The 15654-nt window shown below is 44.6% G+C and overlaps 1 protein-coding gene across 1 annotated transcript; it reads right to left on the reverse strand.

Moving 5' to 3' along the window:
* Window positions 1-1624: 1624 nt before the first annotated feature.
* blmh (bleomycin hydrolase) lies at window positions 1625-15414 on the reverse strand. Its single transcript, XM_003968245.3, has 12 exons — window positions 15259-15414; window positions 13813-14010; window positions 12447-12556; window positions 12021-12162; window positions 11817-11905; window positions 11633-11725; window positions 5025-5180; window positions 4775-4933; window positions 4632-4699; window positions 4431-4548; window positions 3361-3427; window positions 1625-2552 (listed from the first exon to the last, which is right to left on the reverse strand). The coding sequence occupies exons 1-12, from the start codon at window positions 15266-15268 to the stop codon at window positions 2398-2400; spliced, it is 1365 nt and encodes a 454-aa protein (XP_003968294.1). The 5' UTR covers window positions 15269-15414; the 3' UTR covers window positions 1625-2397.
* Window positions 15415-15654: the final 240 nt, after the last annotated feature.

Raw genomic sequence — 15654 nt, forward strand, 5'->3', positions numbered from 1 at the left:
CTAGATGAAACAGTGTTAAGACAAAGTAAATTTAGGCGACACCTAAATCAACATGACAGCAAAACAAACACCTGAATATGTAAAGCGGGACTAATGGGAGACTGGCTGGTGATGAGTCGGCGCCGCCATCCTCTCAATTCATAAATTCTTACACTTAGATTAAAACCACAAATCTCATATACAACTATGGATAAACAACATATGAGTAAACATTATTGTAAGTGATGGATTATCAACCCGCTGACACAAAATGACAGGAAATATACCTTACCTGATGGTTCCCAGAGGATAACCTGCATCAACATAATTTAGCCTGTGGGGTCTAACCCAAAGCTCGCAGATCCGGCATGTCTGGCTTTACAGAACACCACATTTGTGTTCTGCCTGGCTTAAAGCACAAACATCCTCAAGCATGCTTTCACACCCAAACACACACACACCGAGCTTTAAGGATCCCTGCCCCTAATCCAAGGCTCCTAATGCATATTGATTTAAGAGGGCTGAAGAGAAAGAAAACAGATACATAAACTGCAAAATGTCAGGAGAAATAAAAAAGAAAAGGAAAAAGTTACTACGTGAATGTGAATCTGCTGTAGAAATAATTTACCACATAATCTGACACTTATGCAACCACAAGGCCAAAAGGCTACGTGCCAGATGGGCTACAGCACCAAAGTTAGCCCTGTGATCGGCGTGTGTGTGTGTGTGTGTGTGCGCGCATGGAGGGATTTCTATTGATGACATCACCATAACTGAAAATAAACAAACGACCCCGTATCAATCGCTGTGCCCCCTTTCTTTCTTGCCCTCCTTCACTTGCGCACGTACGTGCGTGCACTGCTGACTGTCATTCCAATCAGTATTAGCTGAAGTACTGGGTTAATCCTAATTGCAACACACAGAAGTACACGCACACTCACACACACACACACACACACACACACACAGGGAATCCGGAGGGACGGAGGTGAATCATGCCGGGAATAATGAGGGCAGGTCAGAGATGTAGACTCCAGCTTGGAATCCATCACGAGACCCATTTTTCATGTCCTGACTGTAAAGTCCCCTATCCCATAATATTGGTATTCAACATAACCCTCCACGAGCCTGAACAGGGCAACTACAACAGGGGCCAGGGGTGAGGGGGTGGTGCATTCTTAAATTTAATCCATGAGAAGTTATAAATCTACAAGTGAATACAGCCCTATATACTGTACATACGTACAGCAGTTTGGGACTTTAAGGTTCCCGGTTGGTTTTGAGGGACAAGAAAGTGCTGAAAGGCCATGAAGAGACTGGAAGAGCGGCAAAAACGAACCTCTATTTCCATGCGAGTGATCCCCCGCTGTGCACATTTCTGAATATACACACCATGCTTCTCAGTCTTTTAGCCAGGGAAAAAGAGAAAGGCGTGCACGGGGGTCTGAAGACTGTCCAGACGCATGCAAAGCAAGCAGATGAGAGCTGGAGGACACGGAGCGTGATGTCACCGCACCATGAGGGTGGACTTTAATGAACAGCAGGAAGTTGGGCTTCATGCGGCAGGCTTGATTTTCCTTGAAACGTGCAGCAACACAACAAGCTTTATATATCAGATTGGAAAAGAATTCACCACTAGGCTGCATTTTAAAACCATGGCTTGTTTTTAATTAGATGAGGTAATCAAATAAACAGGCCTTTGTATCCGCCTCAAGTATAAAAAAGAAAAAGACTGTCCGCGGGCTCCCTGAAGCACTCACAAGTTAGGATTGGCGCACAACAGTGTGATCCAGACATGACAAAAGCACAGTCCGCCTTCACCGCCGAGGAGAAACAGCAGCTCTGGGTCCCCGCGTGTTCCGGTTTAACGTTGAACTCTTATCGTTGGTTTTTGGCTTACAAGTGGAAACCGCCTCGCGACCCACGGCAGCAGCAAAGGGGGTTTGTTGGCGACACACATCTGAACGCTTTACACACCGCCGCCATCTCTTTCGCAGTCTTTTTCCTAAATTCTGTCCCCACCAGCAGCCGCATGAGGAGCGAGAGGCGTCAGGCAGACCTGCGCTGGCCCAGAATGTGAGCAGGTCTGAAGGGTCGATGACTACATGTGTATAATCCTCACGTTACAACATAATCGGCTTTACGTAAGAATCAACCAAAGTTCTAGACTGGATTTTGATTTGACTGGAGTCTGAGCCAACGTTCGTTTAAGAAAATACACACAAAGTCTTTCCGGTGGAACCACGACAGAGGCGGGAAAAAAGACAAGGGCAGGCGAGTGCGTTCATTTCATTTCAACTGATTTTTACTGGTTTCATCTGGAAGAACAGGGGGAGACCTGCGAGGAAATACTGGAGTGCTCCTGTAAACGCGGCCGAGAAAGAGGCCGAGGTCGCTCACGGGGGGGACGCGACGGTTCTAAAACGACGCCAACGATCCCATTGGGTCCCAGGCAGGCAGCACAGTGGGTTCCTGTTGCATAACGTCCAGAACATCGGGGGACAGGAACTTCTTGTCCACCACAACCTCATAGACAAACTCGGAGAACCAATCGTCCGTCATGATAAGGTAGCCTACAGAGACAAAACAACTCAGTCGGAATGGTTTGATTTTAGAACAGGACGCGGAGCTTTAAGTCAAGAAAAAAAACCACCAAATTAGGGAATCAATCTCATCCAAGCGGGAAACCCTCGCCCCAGATCGAACGCTTATGAAAGAGCTTGCTAAATGCCGTTGCTCAACTGGCCACAAAATTGTCCTTTTTTAAATGATTCATTTTCAGTTAAAATAGCTTCTCTGTGTAAAAACATCTTTAATCAGAGACATTTTCCCGGCACTCTCCCACGCTTTAAAAGGAAGCACACAGCCCGCTCCGTCTGACAAATGGACGCGTTTTAAGCTTGGAAATGGGGCTCAAATAATAATAAATGTCCTAAAGAGAGACCTTAAGCTTTTAGAGGCAAGGTCGTTGTGTTAACATTTAATCTTCTCATTTCTTCCTCATTCCCGTCGTCCACCAAATGTTTGATATATATCACTGCCAACTGTTCACAACCAGGCTCACTGATCTGCAACGTGCTCCTGTGTGCACGTCTGTAGGGCCTTTCTGAAGCAGGAAGCAGCATCTACAGCTCATAAAATTAGTTAAACGACATCACGGGCTTCCATTTCAGGCTTATCCTTTTCTTAATTTGATTGACACAATGGAAACTAAAGACTCTGAATGGGTTTCAGAGTTGTAAGATGTGAAAAAAAAGAGACGTGCCGGCAGAAAGAGAGCTGCAAAATCAGGCAGAACCTTTCAGAAGTGGGTCTGAGTGCTGGTTCCACGCAGCAAGATTGATTTAGGGGGATAAACAAAGTTTTTTTTTTAGGCGTTACCTTTATTACCACGGTCATCCCCCCAGGAGTTTTCCACTCTCCATTTCTCATAGCCTTCTTTTCCGTCCTGTAGGAGAGAAAAATGACCACGGTGAGATAAAGGGTAGACATCGGAGGGTAAATTAGCGCGGGGTAATTATGTAGGGGGAAATTACACCAAACTCCCCTTTGGTCTGTTTGTATACCGGGGGGAAAGGGAGGCTAAGATGGCTGCATGGATCCAAGAAGAGAACTAGATAACGTGATGGGGGCGGAGCCTTTGGTCGTTCCTATTAAAGCTGCTTAGTGGAGCAAAAAACACTCAAATTCCGGGTCTGAGAAAATCGCTAGTGCATACGCTCCGTAGTTCCATCGTGGCCGAGATTGAGCAGTATCGTTATTCAAAAAGCAGGTGGCTTCCGTGGTCATAGCTACACATTCTGAACACTATCTGAATATTATATATTCTGATATGTATATTGTATTCACCCTCTGTACTATGTACAGGTACACAGAGGCCGAGTATCCATTTATCTGGATTATTGTAAATACACATCCTCTTTTTATATTCCAAATCCTGTTCTATTTGATTTTATCTTATTTTTCTCTGCGTGCTCTTGCTGTTGTTGCACTGTAAATTTCCCCGTGTGGGACAATAAAGGATCTGAATTCCGAATTCATGAAAAAAGAATTGAAAACTGGAACACAATGACTTTATTAAGGTAAATGAGAAGTCCTTGCTAGTATGCTTATGTAGCTACAAGTCATTATAGACGCTTCTATTCATGACTGACGCTATTTTTGCAGCACCTGAGTTTGGCCAGCAGGGTTTTTGCTTCAAAATCATGAGTGCGTTCTGTATCCAGTTCTCTTAACAGATGTATGACTGCTGCGCTTGCATGAGTAGAACTACAGTCTTTCTGCAGATATTAAATCCAGCAGGGCAGAATCACTATTAAAGAAGGGAAAGGCTGGAGGCAGTAAAACCCAAAACATACTGCCGTAATGGCCTTTAAAATGTGTTTTAAGGCTAAAAACAAGGCGGATTTTATTTAATTAGCTGTTGGAAGGTGCGGCTGTGTCAGCGTTACCTTGTCAGTGACGGCGGTGAGGATCATGGCATGGGTCATCAGGGAGTCCGAGTATATCAGGCGCTCCGCTTTCGACAGATTCTTCACCGAAATCCCAAACACGAGCTCGTGATTGAACCTGCGAGACCCAAACGGGACAGGCGGTTGATGAGTGCCGCCGCCGGGCGGTTGGGGGGACGCGTTTCCGTCACCCGTACTCACACGTTCATGTCGTTGATGCCCAGCTTGCCGTGGAAGTGTTTCTCGACGTCACATCCGAACCACACGGCCTGAGCGGGAAAGAGGAAACCGTTTCAGCACACGAGCGGACGGACAACACGGCCCCGCTCTTCTGACCCGCCTACCTCGCCCTTCTTGATGGACTCGGCGGCGACGGTTTTGAGGAGCTGGATGGGCTGGTTGTTGTACAGGGTGCAGCGGGCCCCGACCATGTTGCCCAGGAAATCGACGGTGTACAGCTTCCCGTACGGATTCTGGGGTCGGGGGTCATTCACAAGGCAGACCTGGTGAAAGAGAAGAATTTTTGGAATGGCACGAAGCAAATGAGAGGATCCGGTTTTGTGGGCTGCAGCAGGCGTGTAATGAATAACATACTTTGTCTTCAATGTTGTATAAGGGTTTGACGTGTTGTCTGTAGAACTCCTGCGGGGTGAGGGGGCCCAAACGGTGGAAGATCTTATCCTTGTCCCGGTACTCCCAGCAGATGGTTTCAGGCGGGCACCCTAAACAAACGCTGACCACCCGAAACACCTGCGACGGGGCACACGGACAGATGGTGTCAGTTTCATCACCCTCAAGATGAACCGTTTCTCATTTCACAGCCCTCGACCAGCTCATTCGTAACCCTCCTCCCACCCAGTCAACTGAAGTTGAACCGGATCCTTCAGACAAACATCGGGGTGATCAATCATCTTCTGACAGAACAATGAGAGCTGAACTCAAGTCGCTTAGACGACATGCTTGAATCGTTCCTCCTTGCGTGCACAGATTTAACGGATGCTTGCCTGTCTGTAATGCAACGCTGTATTGGTCTGGGATCAGTCACACCACTGGTCCCAGTAAACTAGATCTCTATCTGCTGACTGCTGAGGTGGTTATTTGTGGCCTGGCATTTAGTAGCCATGACAGTAGCCTACGTAGCTTTGCGTCTCTATAGGAGGCCGTTATGGAGATACTAAAGAAGTTATTTTAACACCAAGTAGACCAAGACCAACAACATCAGTCCTTTAATATACAGTCAGTCAGGTTAGCGGTGCATCTTATTTTTAAGTAACTTCAATTTTGGGCCAAAAATGAGAACATTACTGTATTTTTTATCTTTATCAAATTCAGCTGAAACCACCGGGGGGGTGTCGGGCTTGTGAAAATCGCTTTATTGATTTCACAAGCCTCACATTCCAGAGCAGTCGGTGGTGCAATAACTTTTGGCACGAAACAAAGACCTGAAGAAGACGGGAGCGCTGCAAGCTGTGAGGAGAGCTCATTTAGAAAACATGCAGTTCTGAGACATCTCATCGAGTTCATCATCATGACGAGGAGGTCAGGAGGAATCACCCAGCAACAGAGCCGGTGTAATTTATCAGATCTTTGTGGAAATCCAACATTTTGTTGTTGGACTGTTCCCTTATACCACTGATTTATACCAATTAGAATTGGTCATTCCTATCCCCAGATCAGAGTCCATCTTTATGGTTTTTCCATCTAAAAACACGAAAGACACATTAAATCATTTTTATTTCTATCATCCGGACGCAGCAGGTTATTCATCAGTTATTGCTTCTGACTCCAAAATTCCTGGTAATTATACCTCCTTCTTAATTAAGACGACGCTGCTCGAACAGATGGCCCCAGCAAATGACGTGGCTTTCATTTCCTGGCTTCCAAACAGGAAGACCTCTCGAACTCAACGTCTCCTGAACTGCTAATGTCTTGTTTTTGACAGGACAGGCGCGCTGGGCCGGCATCCCACGTCCCTTCTGATCCGCCCCAGCAGGGTAAATAAAGTAGGTGTGAGGTGAAAGGCTGAGCTTAAGCAGAGGCCCGATTCAGACAGCAAACAACCACAATGACATCAGAACAGGATCAATGTTTAAACACCTGCTGCTTCACTGACGGAGGACAGAGGGAGACGCAGGGGGACAGGGAGAGACAAACGGAGACATCACCCAGCCATACCGGGGACCCGACACATAAGCTTCGCTCGTGTTTAGAAAGTAACTTCAAAAGAAAACTTAATATTTCAAAACAGCTCAACTGCAGGTGTTCGAAGCAGCTGTTAGAAGCGATTTAGGTGAAGTTTGTGAAGCATTTATCTGTCCTCTCACATGGCACGCTGGCGTGGTTTGCTATAAACAAGGGGCTGAATGAGTGCATTCCTTCGGGACCAAGCACAGATATGTTTGAAGTTATCCACTACTGAATGGTTGACATCCCCCTGCATATTTATTTGTCTGATGCCCTTCAAACAATCCAATGACCAAGAGGTAGGATTGAAAGGATTATATACAATAAACAGACAGAGACAATCAGCCTGGGGGCCATTTTTCAAGATAATGGTTATACTGGGGTTCAGCCTCCACAGGCTTTATACTAAAATGCCATTAAATACGAATTCTAGATTTATATTGTCATTTTTACGGATGATTACATTACAGGAAGTCACAAAACATGCTCAACCGGGCCAAACACTGAACAGATGATAGAGGTGATCCTCCCAGTAAGTCCTGGCACCGCACAAGTAGCACCTCCTCAAGCAAAACGTCTGAGAGACATCCTGATTTAGAGGATCACTGGCTGCCCTTTGACCTCCTACTCGGTGTCTGAACCCGGCACCTGTCTGAGCTTTGGCTGCCTAATGCCGGGATCAGATTACGCAAATTTAGCCCGATCTGGACCCGACAAGACACCGCCGTCCAAACGTTCACCATCGTGCCTGATTATGAGTGGATATGAGGATTACAGTTGCATCGAAACCAAAACTACAAAAAAGTCCAAAATCAAAAAGCAGGTAAAAGTAAATAAAATCTTTGAGTGACTACAGGACGATCCGGTTGTTGAGCCTGTGAAATTTGTAAATATGTACGCCATAGATACGCTGGGTATGGCAGCATACCTAAACAGGAACCTTTATAGTTTACAGAAATTCATGGAAACCTAAGCATGTTTTTGAGGCTGGGGCCAAGGCTGGACGCTGCAAAACAAAACGCAAAATCCTGACAAAATTATAAGTAGTAACTAGAATATTTATGAATGTAAACAAATGACACCATGCAAACAATTTGGATAACAGAAAGGAGGAAGTTTTTCACTTCCACGCTTAGTAAACATGCAACACATGTGGCCATTGTTAAATTCTAACAACAGTGCAAACAGACTGGAGAAACGTGAGTGGACAGCTTCAAATTGGCAGAGCAGCAGGGATACATCCGCCTAAAGCCACCCACATCAAACAAGAAACCTGGCGGAGGAAGCGCACCAGCAGTGCTGAGCAGCACGGAGGTTCCCCTGCAATTGCACCACTCTTCTGATTACTTTAAATGTAATTTGTGTGATTTAATTACGCAATCAGCGGGGTTCATGGATGGGATCGACGCTGCACACTGCGCATCTGTTGTCCACATTAAGACAGCAGATGCACAGTGGGGAAAAAAGGTTAAAATGCCAAGTTCACATGACGCAAAAGACTGAGAGCGGGTGAAATGTTTAGCTTGTGACCAGCATTAAGGTGACCTATAAAACAAACTAATGAATGAAAGCACTGCAAGAGACTGGCTGCATAAATAAGCACACCATTAACTAAAACTTTGCCGTAGTACCTTGATTTTATTAACGTTATTTGAACTCTATGACTTACCTACTACACGACTTAGTGGTTTGCTAACACACACCGTGACAGCACTCACGGTATCTGCTGTGCACGGACTGGATTCAGCTGTTCAGGCTGCGCCATTCCAAACTCACCATCCGGGTTTTTAAGAGTGTTTCCTTTAAACATTCCAGCTGGACCTTAATGAACTTCAACCTTGAGTTCATCCGACAAAATTTAGCCGGCCTTGAATGGTTTGTTTTCTTATATTAGCGAGCCCAATGAGCTCACTCTAAATCTTGACTAAAGCAAATCTGGAAAACCCCCATCATGGGCTAGAGCAACAACCAGCTCTTGTTCCACTAAACCTTCTTTTCTTGTGAATTCTGCACTCTTTTCCGCCAGATGTGGAAGGTGTGCGATGCTCTACATCTGTATATTTAGTTAATTAAGGAAGATGTCGCTGATAGACCCAAGTTTCACAAGGACTTATGGGTGAGTTTTTACTACCCTCTTCTGCCAAAAAGAGGGGGATCTCATCTCTTAGGAGCTGGATAAAACATTCCGGCGTGACAGCCATCAGGCCTTGCAGTGAAACAAAACAGCCGTGTGGATGGGGCCCATTTCCAGAGGAGACGGGGGGGGGGGGGGACAATATCAAAAAGCTTTGACATGTTGTGTTTTGATGCAGTTTACTGTGGCAATGACGTCCGTTGTTACATCAGCAAGGCCTGGGATCGGTTGTTTAGATGCAGGCACCTCTCCACGTAACATACAGCGTGTCCACTGCACATTTGGGGGACGCGCGCACGGCGAGCGCTTGCAGCTTGTTTCCCCCGCAACGGCCGAGGCTCCATCTGTGCGGACGCTCGCACAAGCTCAGCCTCTTTCAAGTGAGCGACAATGATTTGAAACAGTTTGGCAGCGGCGGCTCTGTTTGTAACTCGCTTGTGGAAAAGAAAATCCTCCCTCAAATCGTTTGCATCAAAATATCTGATGTGTGTTATGAGGAAACAGTCTCATATCCATCTGCGGGCAATGTGGTTACCTTATATATGGTTGTCCCTGGAAACCCCAGCATATCTGTACTCACAGCAGACGCCATAGTGGCAGTGGAGGGAAGGATTGATCTCTGCATCCTCATAATTCCATGAGGTGTGTTGAGCCTTTGAAGGCAGAGGTGCAGATTTAGGAAAGCAACACTCTCTGAGTGGCATCTTAATTTGTTCAAATGCTTCCAGATTCCCCCTCACTGACAGAACGACCTGGGGGATCACATGGCTCCAATTATAGTAAATAAAGGAATAAAATGAAATGATTATAACCAGGAGTGCAGAATAATGCAATTAATTAGAGGATCAGAGCCTGAGGCGAGCCTTTAGATGGTGGATATAAAAGGTTAAACAACAGACATTCATAATTCACACGTAAACGGACCTTTAGGTAATGTGACCATTAAAGTGAGGTACACGTTCATAAACGTATGGACGATTAAATGCAAATCCATGACAGAAAAAGAGTTCCCCAGAGAGGAGGGATCCACAAACACATAAACACATAAAACAATCCAACATTAGCTGCTAAATGTTGAGAGCTTCCCTCTCCATCTCCTAACCCAACTAATCAGAGCAGACGATCGCGGCCCCGGAGTCTAAAACAGGTTTTCCCTCACCACGATGACCCACGTCACCCTCTCCTCACAAACAAAAGACACTAACCATTTTGCACAGACTTGCTCTGTATGTTAAATGTCAGTTTAAACTGTACTGAACTGAACCCAGAAGGTTGCTCACATTTACCCATCCTAACCAGGGTAGACAAGGGGTCAACAACCACTGGGTGAGAGGCAGGAAGACACAGGACAGACCTAATGTCCACACAAACGCCCCCATCCTTCTAGATAAAAGGCCACTGGTTTGTAGCAGTAGCCAGAGCATGTAGCATGATGGGATGGAACACACATGTGCAACAGTATCTATGCGGGGTGATCTTTCTGTGACAGAACTGTCTGTCACCTGTGGCTGTAAGCAAAGCAAAACAAGATCCAGCTGATCAAACAAATACAACCCCCCGCTGTGTAGGTTTCACTATTGCCACATGCTTGTTTACACTTAGGTCAGAGTGTATTATATCTGTAGGCAACTGTTTAAACAATAAAGAACTTGACAGCGCCGAACAACAAAAACAGCTGACACCACGATTCAAACCTCCGTTGGCTTTATTCCTCTCAATCACAGGCTGATTGGCTGAATGGGCCCCGGTACAACACACACACAGCAGGTGAGGACTGACGTGTACACACACCTACCTGTGCAGCCCAGCAAAGACACACAACTACAAATGAACACAAAGCTTTTATAGAGCGGCGTATCAGGTTGAGGAGCATATGCAATATGGTGGTTTGAAAGAATCTTTAGGGAATGTACAACGGATTTGAACATAGCAAAGGTGACAGCAGGAACCCGGAACCGGAAGTCACAATATGGTCAGAACTGTTGTATTTTTTTCTTAAATCTAACTTTATGGTGTTTGCGATGGGCTATAAAAGTGCCTTTGTTCTTGGAAACACATGGATAAAAATCTAAACCAAAAAATAAATAAACTGAACAACTTACGGCGGCGAACCACCCGCGCTCACAATACTCCCTGATCATTCGGGCGATCCACTGTTAGTGCACGGAAAAATATTGGATTGGAGACTGTTTATACCTCCTCCAAAACATGATTTATTCAAACTTTTTAAATGCCATTACCTCGAGAAAATTCCTCATCGGTCCAGCATATGAGCACTGTAGGGGTCAGGTAGGTACAACATTGATGGAACATGACAACTGACTGGCCCTCAGCGGGAACAGGAACATCTGGACTGGCTCTGAAGTGGAAATGATGGCACCTCCAAAGCCGGTGAGGAGCCATGAAGCCATATGACAAAAATCATCTCGTCACAGACAACCTCAGAGCAACAACATTTGGTCTTCAGGAGGTACACAGACCTCTGCTTTTGGAAGTTTATTGGTCTGGAGCGTTCAGGTGTGTTAACACAAGGAGGGAGAGAACTAAGCAACGGTCCTGGAGAAGCAACTGCTGCTGCACATCAATCTGGAAGCAGTTACAAAAACCCTTTCCAAACAATTTGAGTTCAACATTCTACAGTGAGAAAGATTATTCACAACTGGAAAACATTCAAAACAGCTGCCAATCTTCCCGAGGAATACGCCACAAAGGCAGAACGGGCCATGTTCAGTAGATGCAAGAGCTAAGAGCTACATCTCACGACATAGAGGCTGCAACATGTGGAACAAGGAGGAGCATTTGGAGTTGGCCTAAGAAATGGTTCCTTTCAGCAGAAACACCTTGGTGCCACCACCAGGACCTGGACCCACCATTGTTGACTCACCTCCTCCATCATGGTGTCCATTGCATCAGAGATTTTGCTTTTAGTAGCTTCACTGGCCACCATGTTCCTCAGCAATAGGCAGTATTCTCTGAGCTGAGAGGAAGGAGGAGAAAGGAAATCAGTGGCTGCAGCACAACTATGTGACTTTGCTCATATGAGCTGTGGGTGAAACACAGAAACACACTTTGTGATTAAGGATGTGGTTCATCCTGCGTGAGGCCTCTGAGCTATGGGCCTCTGGAAAGCACTTCTTTGGTATGACCCCGTACTTTTCTGGAGAGAAAACAAAGTAAAAGCCATTCAACTAAAAAGCATTGTACATTTAACCAATACCAGGAGGTTTTAAACCCTGAACAGCTTATGTCAGCTGTGGTTGAGTGGCACGAACCGATGAGATTCACCAGCATATCCCACTGTCCTCCATCATTGGAGGGGTTGGAGAGGAGGAACTGGACCAGGCGTCCTTCCACTGGCTCCTTTCTCTGAGCTGTTTCCACATACGAGTGGAGGAAGTAGTAGCAACGCTCAATCTGTGGGAAAGAAAAATCCACAACGGAAAATGGATCCAGATCCTTAAAATGGGTAGAAACCTCATTTAGGTCTCCTCTTAAAGGGAAGCCCTGACCAGGCGTTAAATATACGTTAGATTATGTCACTTTAATGCCAATTCATTTTAAAAAAACTTCATTTTTGAACATTTGTTAGAGTTCGGGGCTCCTTTTGAGTCTCCCTCTCAACCCTCGCTAACATCTCCATGTTCTCATTCATTAATACCAAACAACCAATGTTTATGGTGCGGCAGAAGAGTTCTCACCTTGTCCCAGAAAAAGAGATACGACTGACTAAACTCAAACTCCTCTATGTTGAAGGCCTTCATGAAAGGAAGTCGCATGACATTGAGGCATGAGAAGATCCAGCATCGTCCTGGTGGCGGAAAGAAGAAAAGGGTGGAGATTTAGTTTAAATGTAATGTTTCAGGGTTTTTTCTTTTAGGTTAATCAACCTCCAAATGAGTCTGTTGGCATAGCTTCAGCAGTTATACAAATTTAAATCACAATTGTAACATTACTGAAAGGTCAGACACCAACACACAACAGATAAAATCCCCCGATTCAATTTGCATGGTTATTAAAAACATGCCATCGATCACAGAAACACAACAAGGAGACTCCTGTGGGTCAGGTTGTAGAAAAAGAGTTTTCCAGCTTGAGTCGAGTCCAGTTGCTATTTGAAGAGCAGTTGTGAATTTCTATGGTGAACTACACCATCTAGTGTCCACAAAGAGGCCTGGTCAGAAAAACGTGTTATAAAGGACTAAAATGTTGGTTTATAGAACTTATATAGAACAACTCTGTTCAGAAAAGAGTCTCCTCCCTGAGCTTTACTCCCTCCACAATAACTGGATTCTGGATGATCATGTATCATTGTTCCCTGATTTCATGACAGCGTGATTTCATGTTGTCATCTTACTGATGTCTTAAACCGGGTTTTTCCTACACTGTTGTATTAATATGTCACCAAAAAAAGGACGAAATCATCACGGATAAGTTGGTAAATGTTAAGAGTTCTGAAGAAAGAGGGACTCGACCATTAGCAAAAGTCCTGTAAACGCTGACAGGAAGTGATGACTGCCAGGAGCGAACGTTTCAGCAGCGCTTGACGCTCTTCCTGAAGCCACGAGGGCTGACAGCAGGCCAGACACATGGGAGACTGTTCTGCTCCATAATGTGGCAGAAGGAAAAACAGAAACGTTTGCTGAAGCACACAACAGCCATAGAAAAAAAATAAAATCTCTCGTTTGTCTCGTTCGTTATTGACACATCTGGTTATTGCGAAATTCAAGGAATCCCGAGGAGACTGTTCCACATAAAGGCAAACGAATGGAATCAAATATGATCTTATTTGCTCTCTGATAACACTTATAAATCTCTTAAGACTGTAGGAGGAACTGTGGGAGATGCTGAAAGCAACAGGAAAATGAGGAAATCAGTGAACAGGGGGAATGTGTCTTATCTGGGTGTCACACTCAAAATGTACTGACTCCAGCAGTTTTCACAACAGGAAATACTACTGCAACGTGAGGACAATATCAAAAGTTAATGAAGCACAATGAGGAGAAAATCAGTTCCGGCTGCTTCCTGTGGGCATTTCCAATGTTTTCCTGGAGCGATCCGACATACCCGAGTTTTTCTGGTTGGTGACAGGTTTGCCCTCTGTGGGGATAGTGTGCTGGAAGGTGTGCACCGTGTCCTGGACCGTCTGACGGTGCAGACAAACCTCTAGTGGGTCGATGCAGGTTGACACATTCTGAGCTAAAAGGTAGCGAGGTTCAGCCCGCAGACGCTGGGTGAACGCGGCGATTTTCTCTTGACACAGACCTGGAAAACAAGAGGGAGCGTGTAAACAGGGAAAACCGAGGCCCATAATAACAGAAGAATTTTAAAGCTCATCTTAAATAAGAGAAATAAGATCAGGGTTTTTCCTTAAAAATATAAGAGATGTTTTCCAGGACGTGGTTAACGTGTTGTCTATTCTATTTGATAACCTTCCACTTTTAATTTAACAGCTGTATTTGGTCAGAAGCCTCCTTCTTTTTAATAGTACGGTTAAACAACAGGAAAACTACCATCTATTATCAATTCATAACACATTCTCATTGCTGAGGTTTGGGACTGAACATGTGGCACGATTAAAATAATAAAGAGTTTGACAGTCTTGTCAGTCTGGGCTGAATGGAGACTGATGAGCAGCTGCTAGCATCTTAAATTTAGATGCATGAATTCAACTTTAATTAGAGAAGATGGTTTAAAGATGCAAATGTCATGCGTGGCCCTGCTGTCGTTTCATATGCTGATGCTTTTCCATTTTATGAGCATGTAGATTTAACCACAAGTCAAACACACCTAAATATGTCGTTTCCTGTCATGATATTCTAGTCTAAAAACTCAAATAATGAAGAAATTGAGGTGGTTTTTAATTGCATGACAGTGAGGGCGATCAGAAACATTGTTCTTTCCTTGTTAAACACTTTATTTCACTCCTTTTCTGTGAATAAAAGCTCAGTAAAACTCCACGGTAGCTCCAAAAAATTAAAAAATAAATAAATGAATTATGAAGGTGAATAGTTTGTTAGGAATTTTGAGATAAAACCAACAATAACCCAATGGAAACATTTTTAATAACAATGCTAATAAAGAAACTTGATGAGCAGAAAACAGTGGGCAATGATAAACTTAAAAAAAAGGGATCAAATGCAAAAACAAGCCTTTACAAAATAAAAAAGTCACGACTGCAGTTAGTTTCATTATCAATAGCAGTCCAAGCTAGCATGCCCGGGAATGCTGAAGCTGTCAGTGCTTATTTTACTAAACCGGCGTATTTTAGAGGTTAAAAAAATAGTTTAACCTTTTTGTACCCCAGTGTTCATCTCACCAGTGGGAAAAATAATCCTTAAAGATGTAAATATAAGTATTGCAGCCTGCAATGCTAACCCAAGGCACGCTAGTTAGCTGGTTAGCTCATTCACTTGTCCTGATCCGGCTACAACTACAAATCGCGTTCAGGCTCCCGGCGCAACAACAAAATTATTGAGCAGAAACATGAAAAATTGGCATTGATCGACCCACCGGATTTCATTGTCCCGTAGAATAACAGAATATTTCAGCTGAAAATCTTGGAAGTGCTGTGTGTTGACTGACAGCCGGAATGATGTCACCAGAAGAACTCGTCCGTCCACGCGCGTCCACCCTGGAGCCTCGCGCGCCCTACGAGTGAGCGCGTGCAGGAAGTTGCAAATGAGCGTTTGGAGTTGATCTAAATTCTGCAGGAGTTTGACTGTTAACACGGAATAAAAGGGTTGTTATTAACGACAGGAACCTGCACGAAGGTTGCTCCTATTGCACTTTTATAAGGGTAGAAAAACGTTTTTTTCCACCGATTACTTTGTACACAAATCACACTTTCTTGTCAGCTAAAATTGCATTTCTTTATTATGTCCAACTTATTCGTTAAACCTCCACTTT

This window comes from Takifugu rubripes, chromosome 11 (assembly GCF_901000725.2).
Source record: "Takifugu rubripes chromosome 11, fTakRub1.2, whole genome shotgun sequence".
NCBI classification, from domain to species: Eukaryota; Metazoa; Chordata; class Actinopteri; order Tetraodontiformes; family Tetraodontidae; genus Takifugu; species Takifugu rubripes.

Bases quoted from the DNA above. Each gene is read 5' to 3' on its own strand.
- blmh (XM_003968245.3), bottom strand. The intron at 4,549-4,631 runs GTGAGTACGGGT...TGGGTCTCGCAG, and splicing joins GGCATCAACGACATGAACGT to GTTCAATCACGAGCTCGTGT. The intron at 2,553-3,360 runs GTAACGCCTAAA...TTGTCTCTGTAG, and splicing joins GGATGACCGTGGTAATAAAG to GCTACCTTATCATGACGGAC.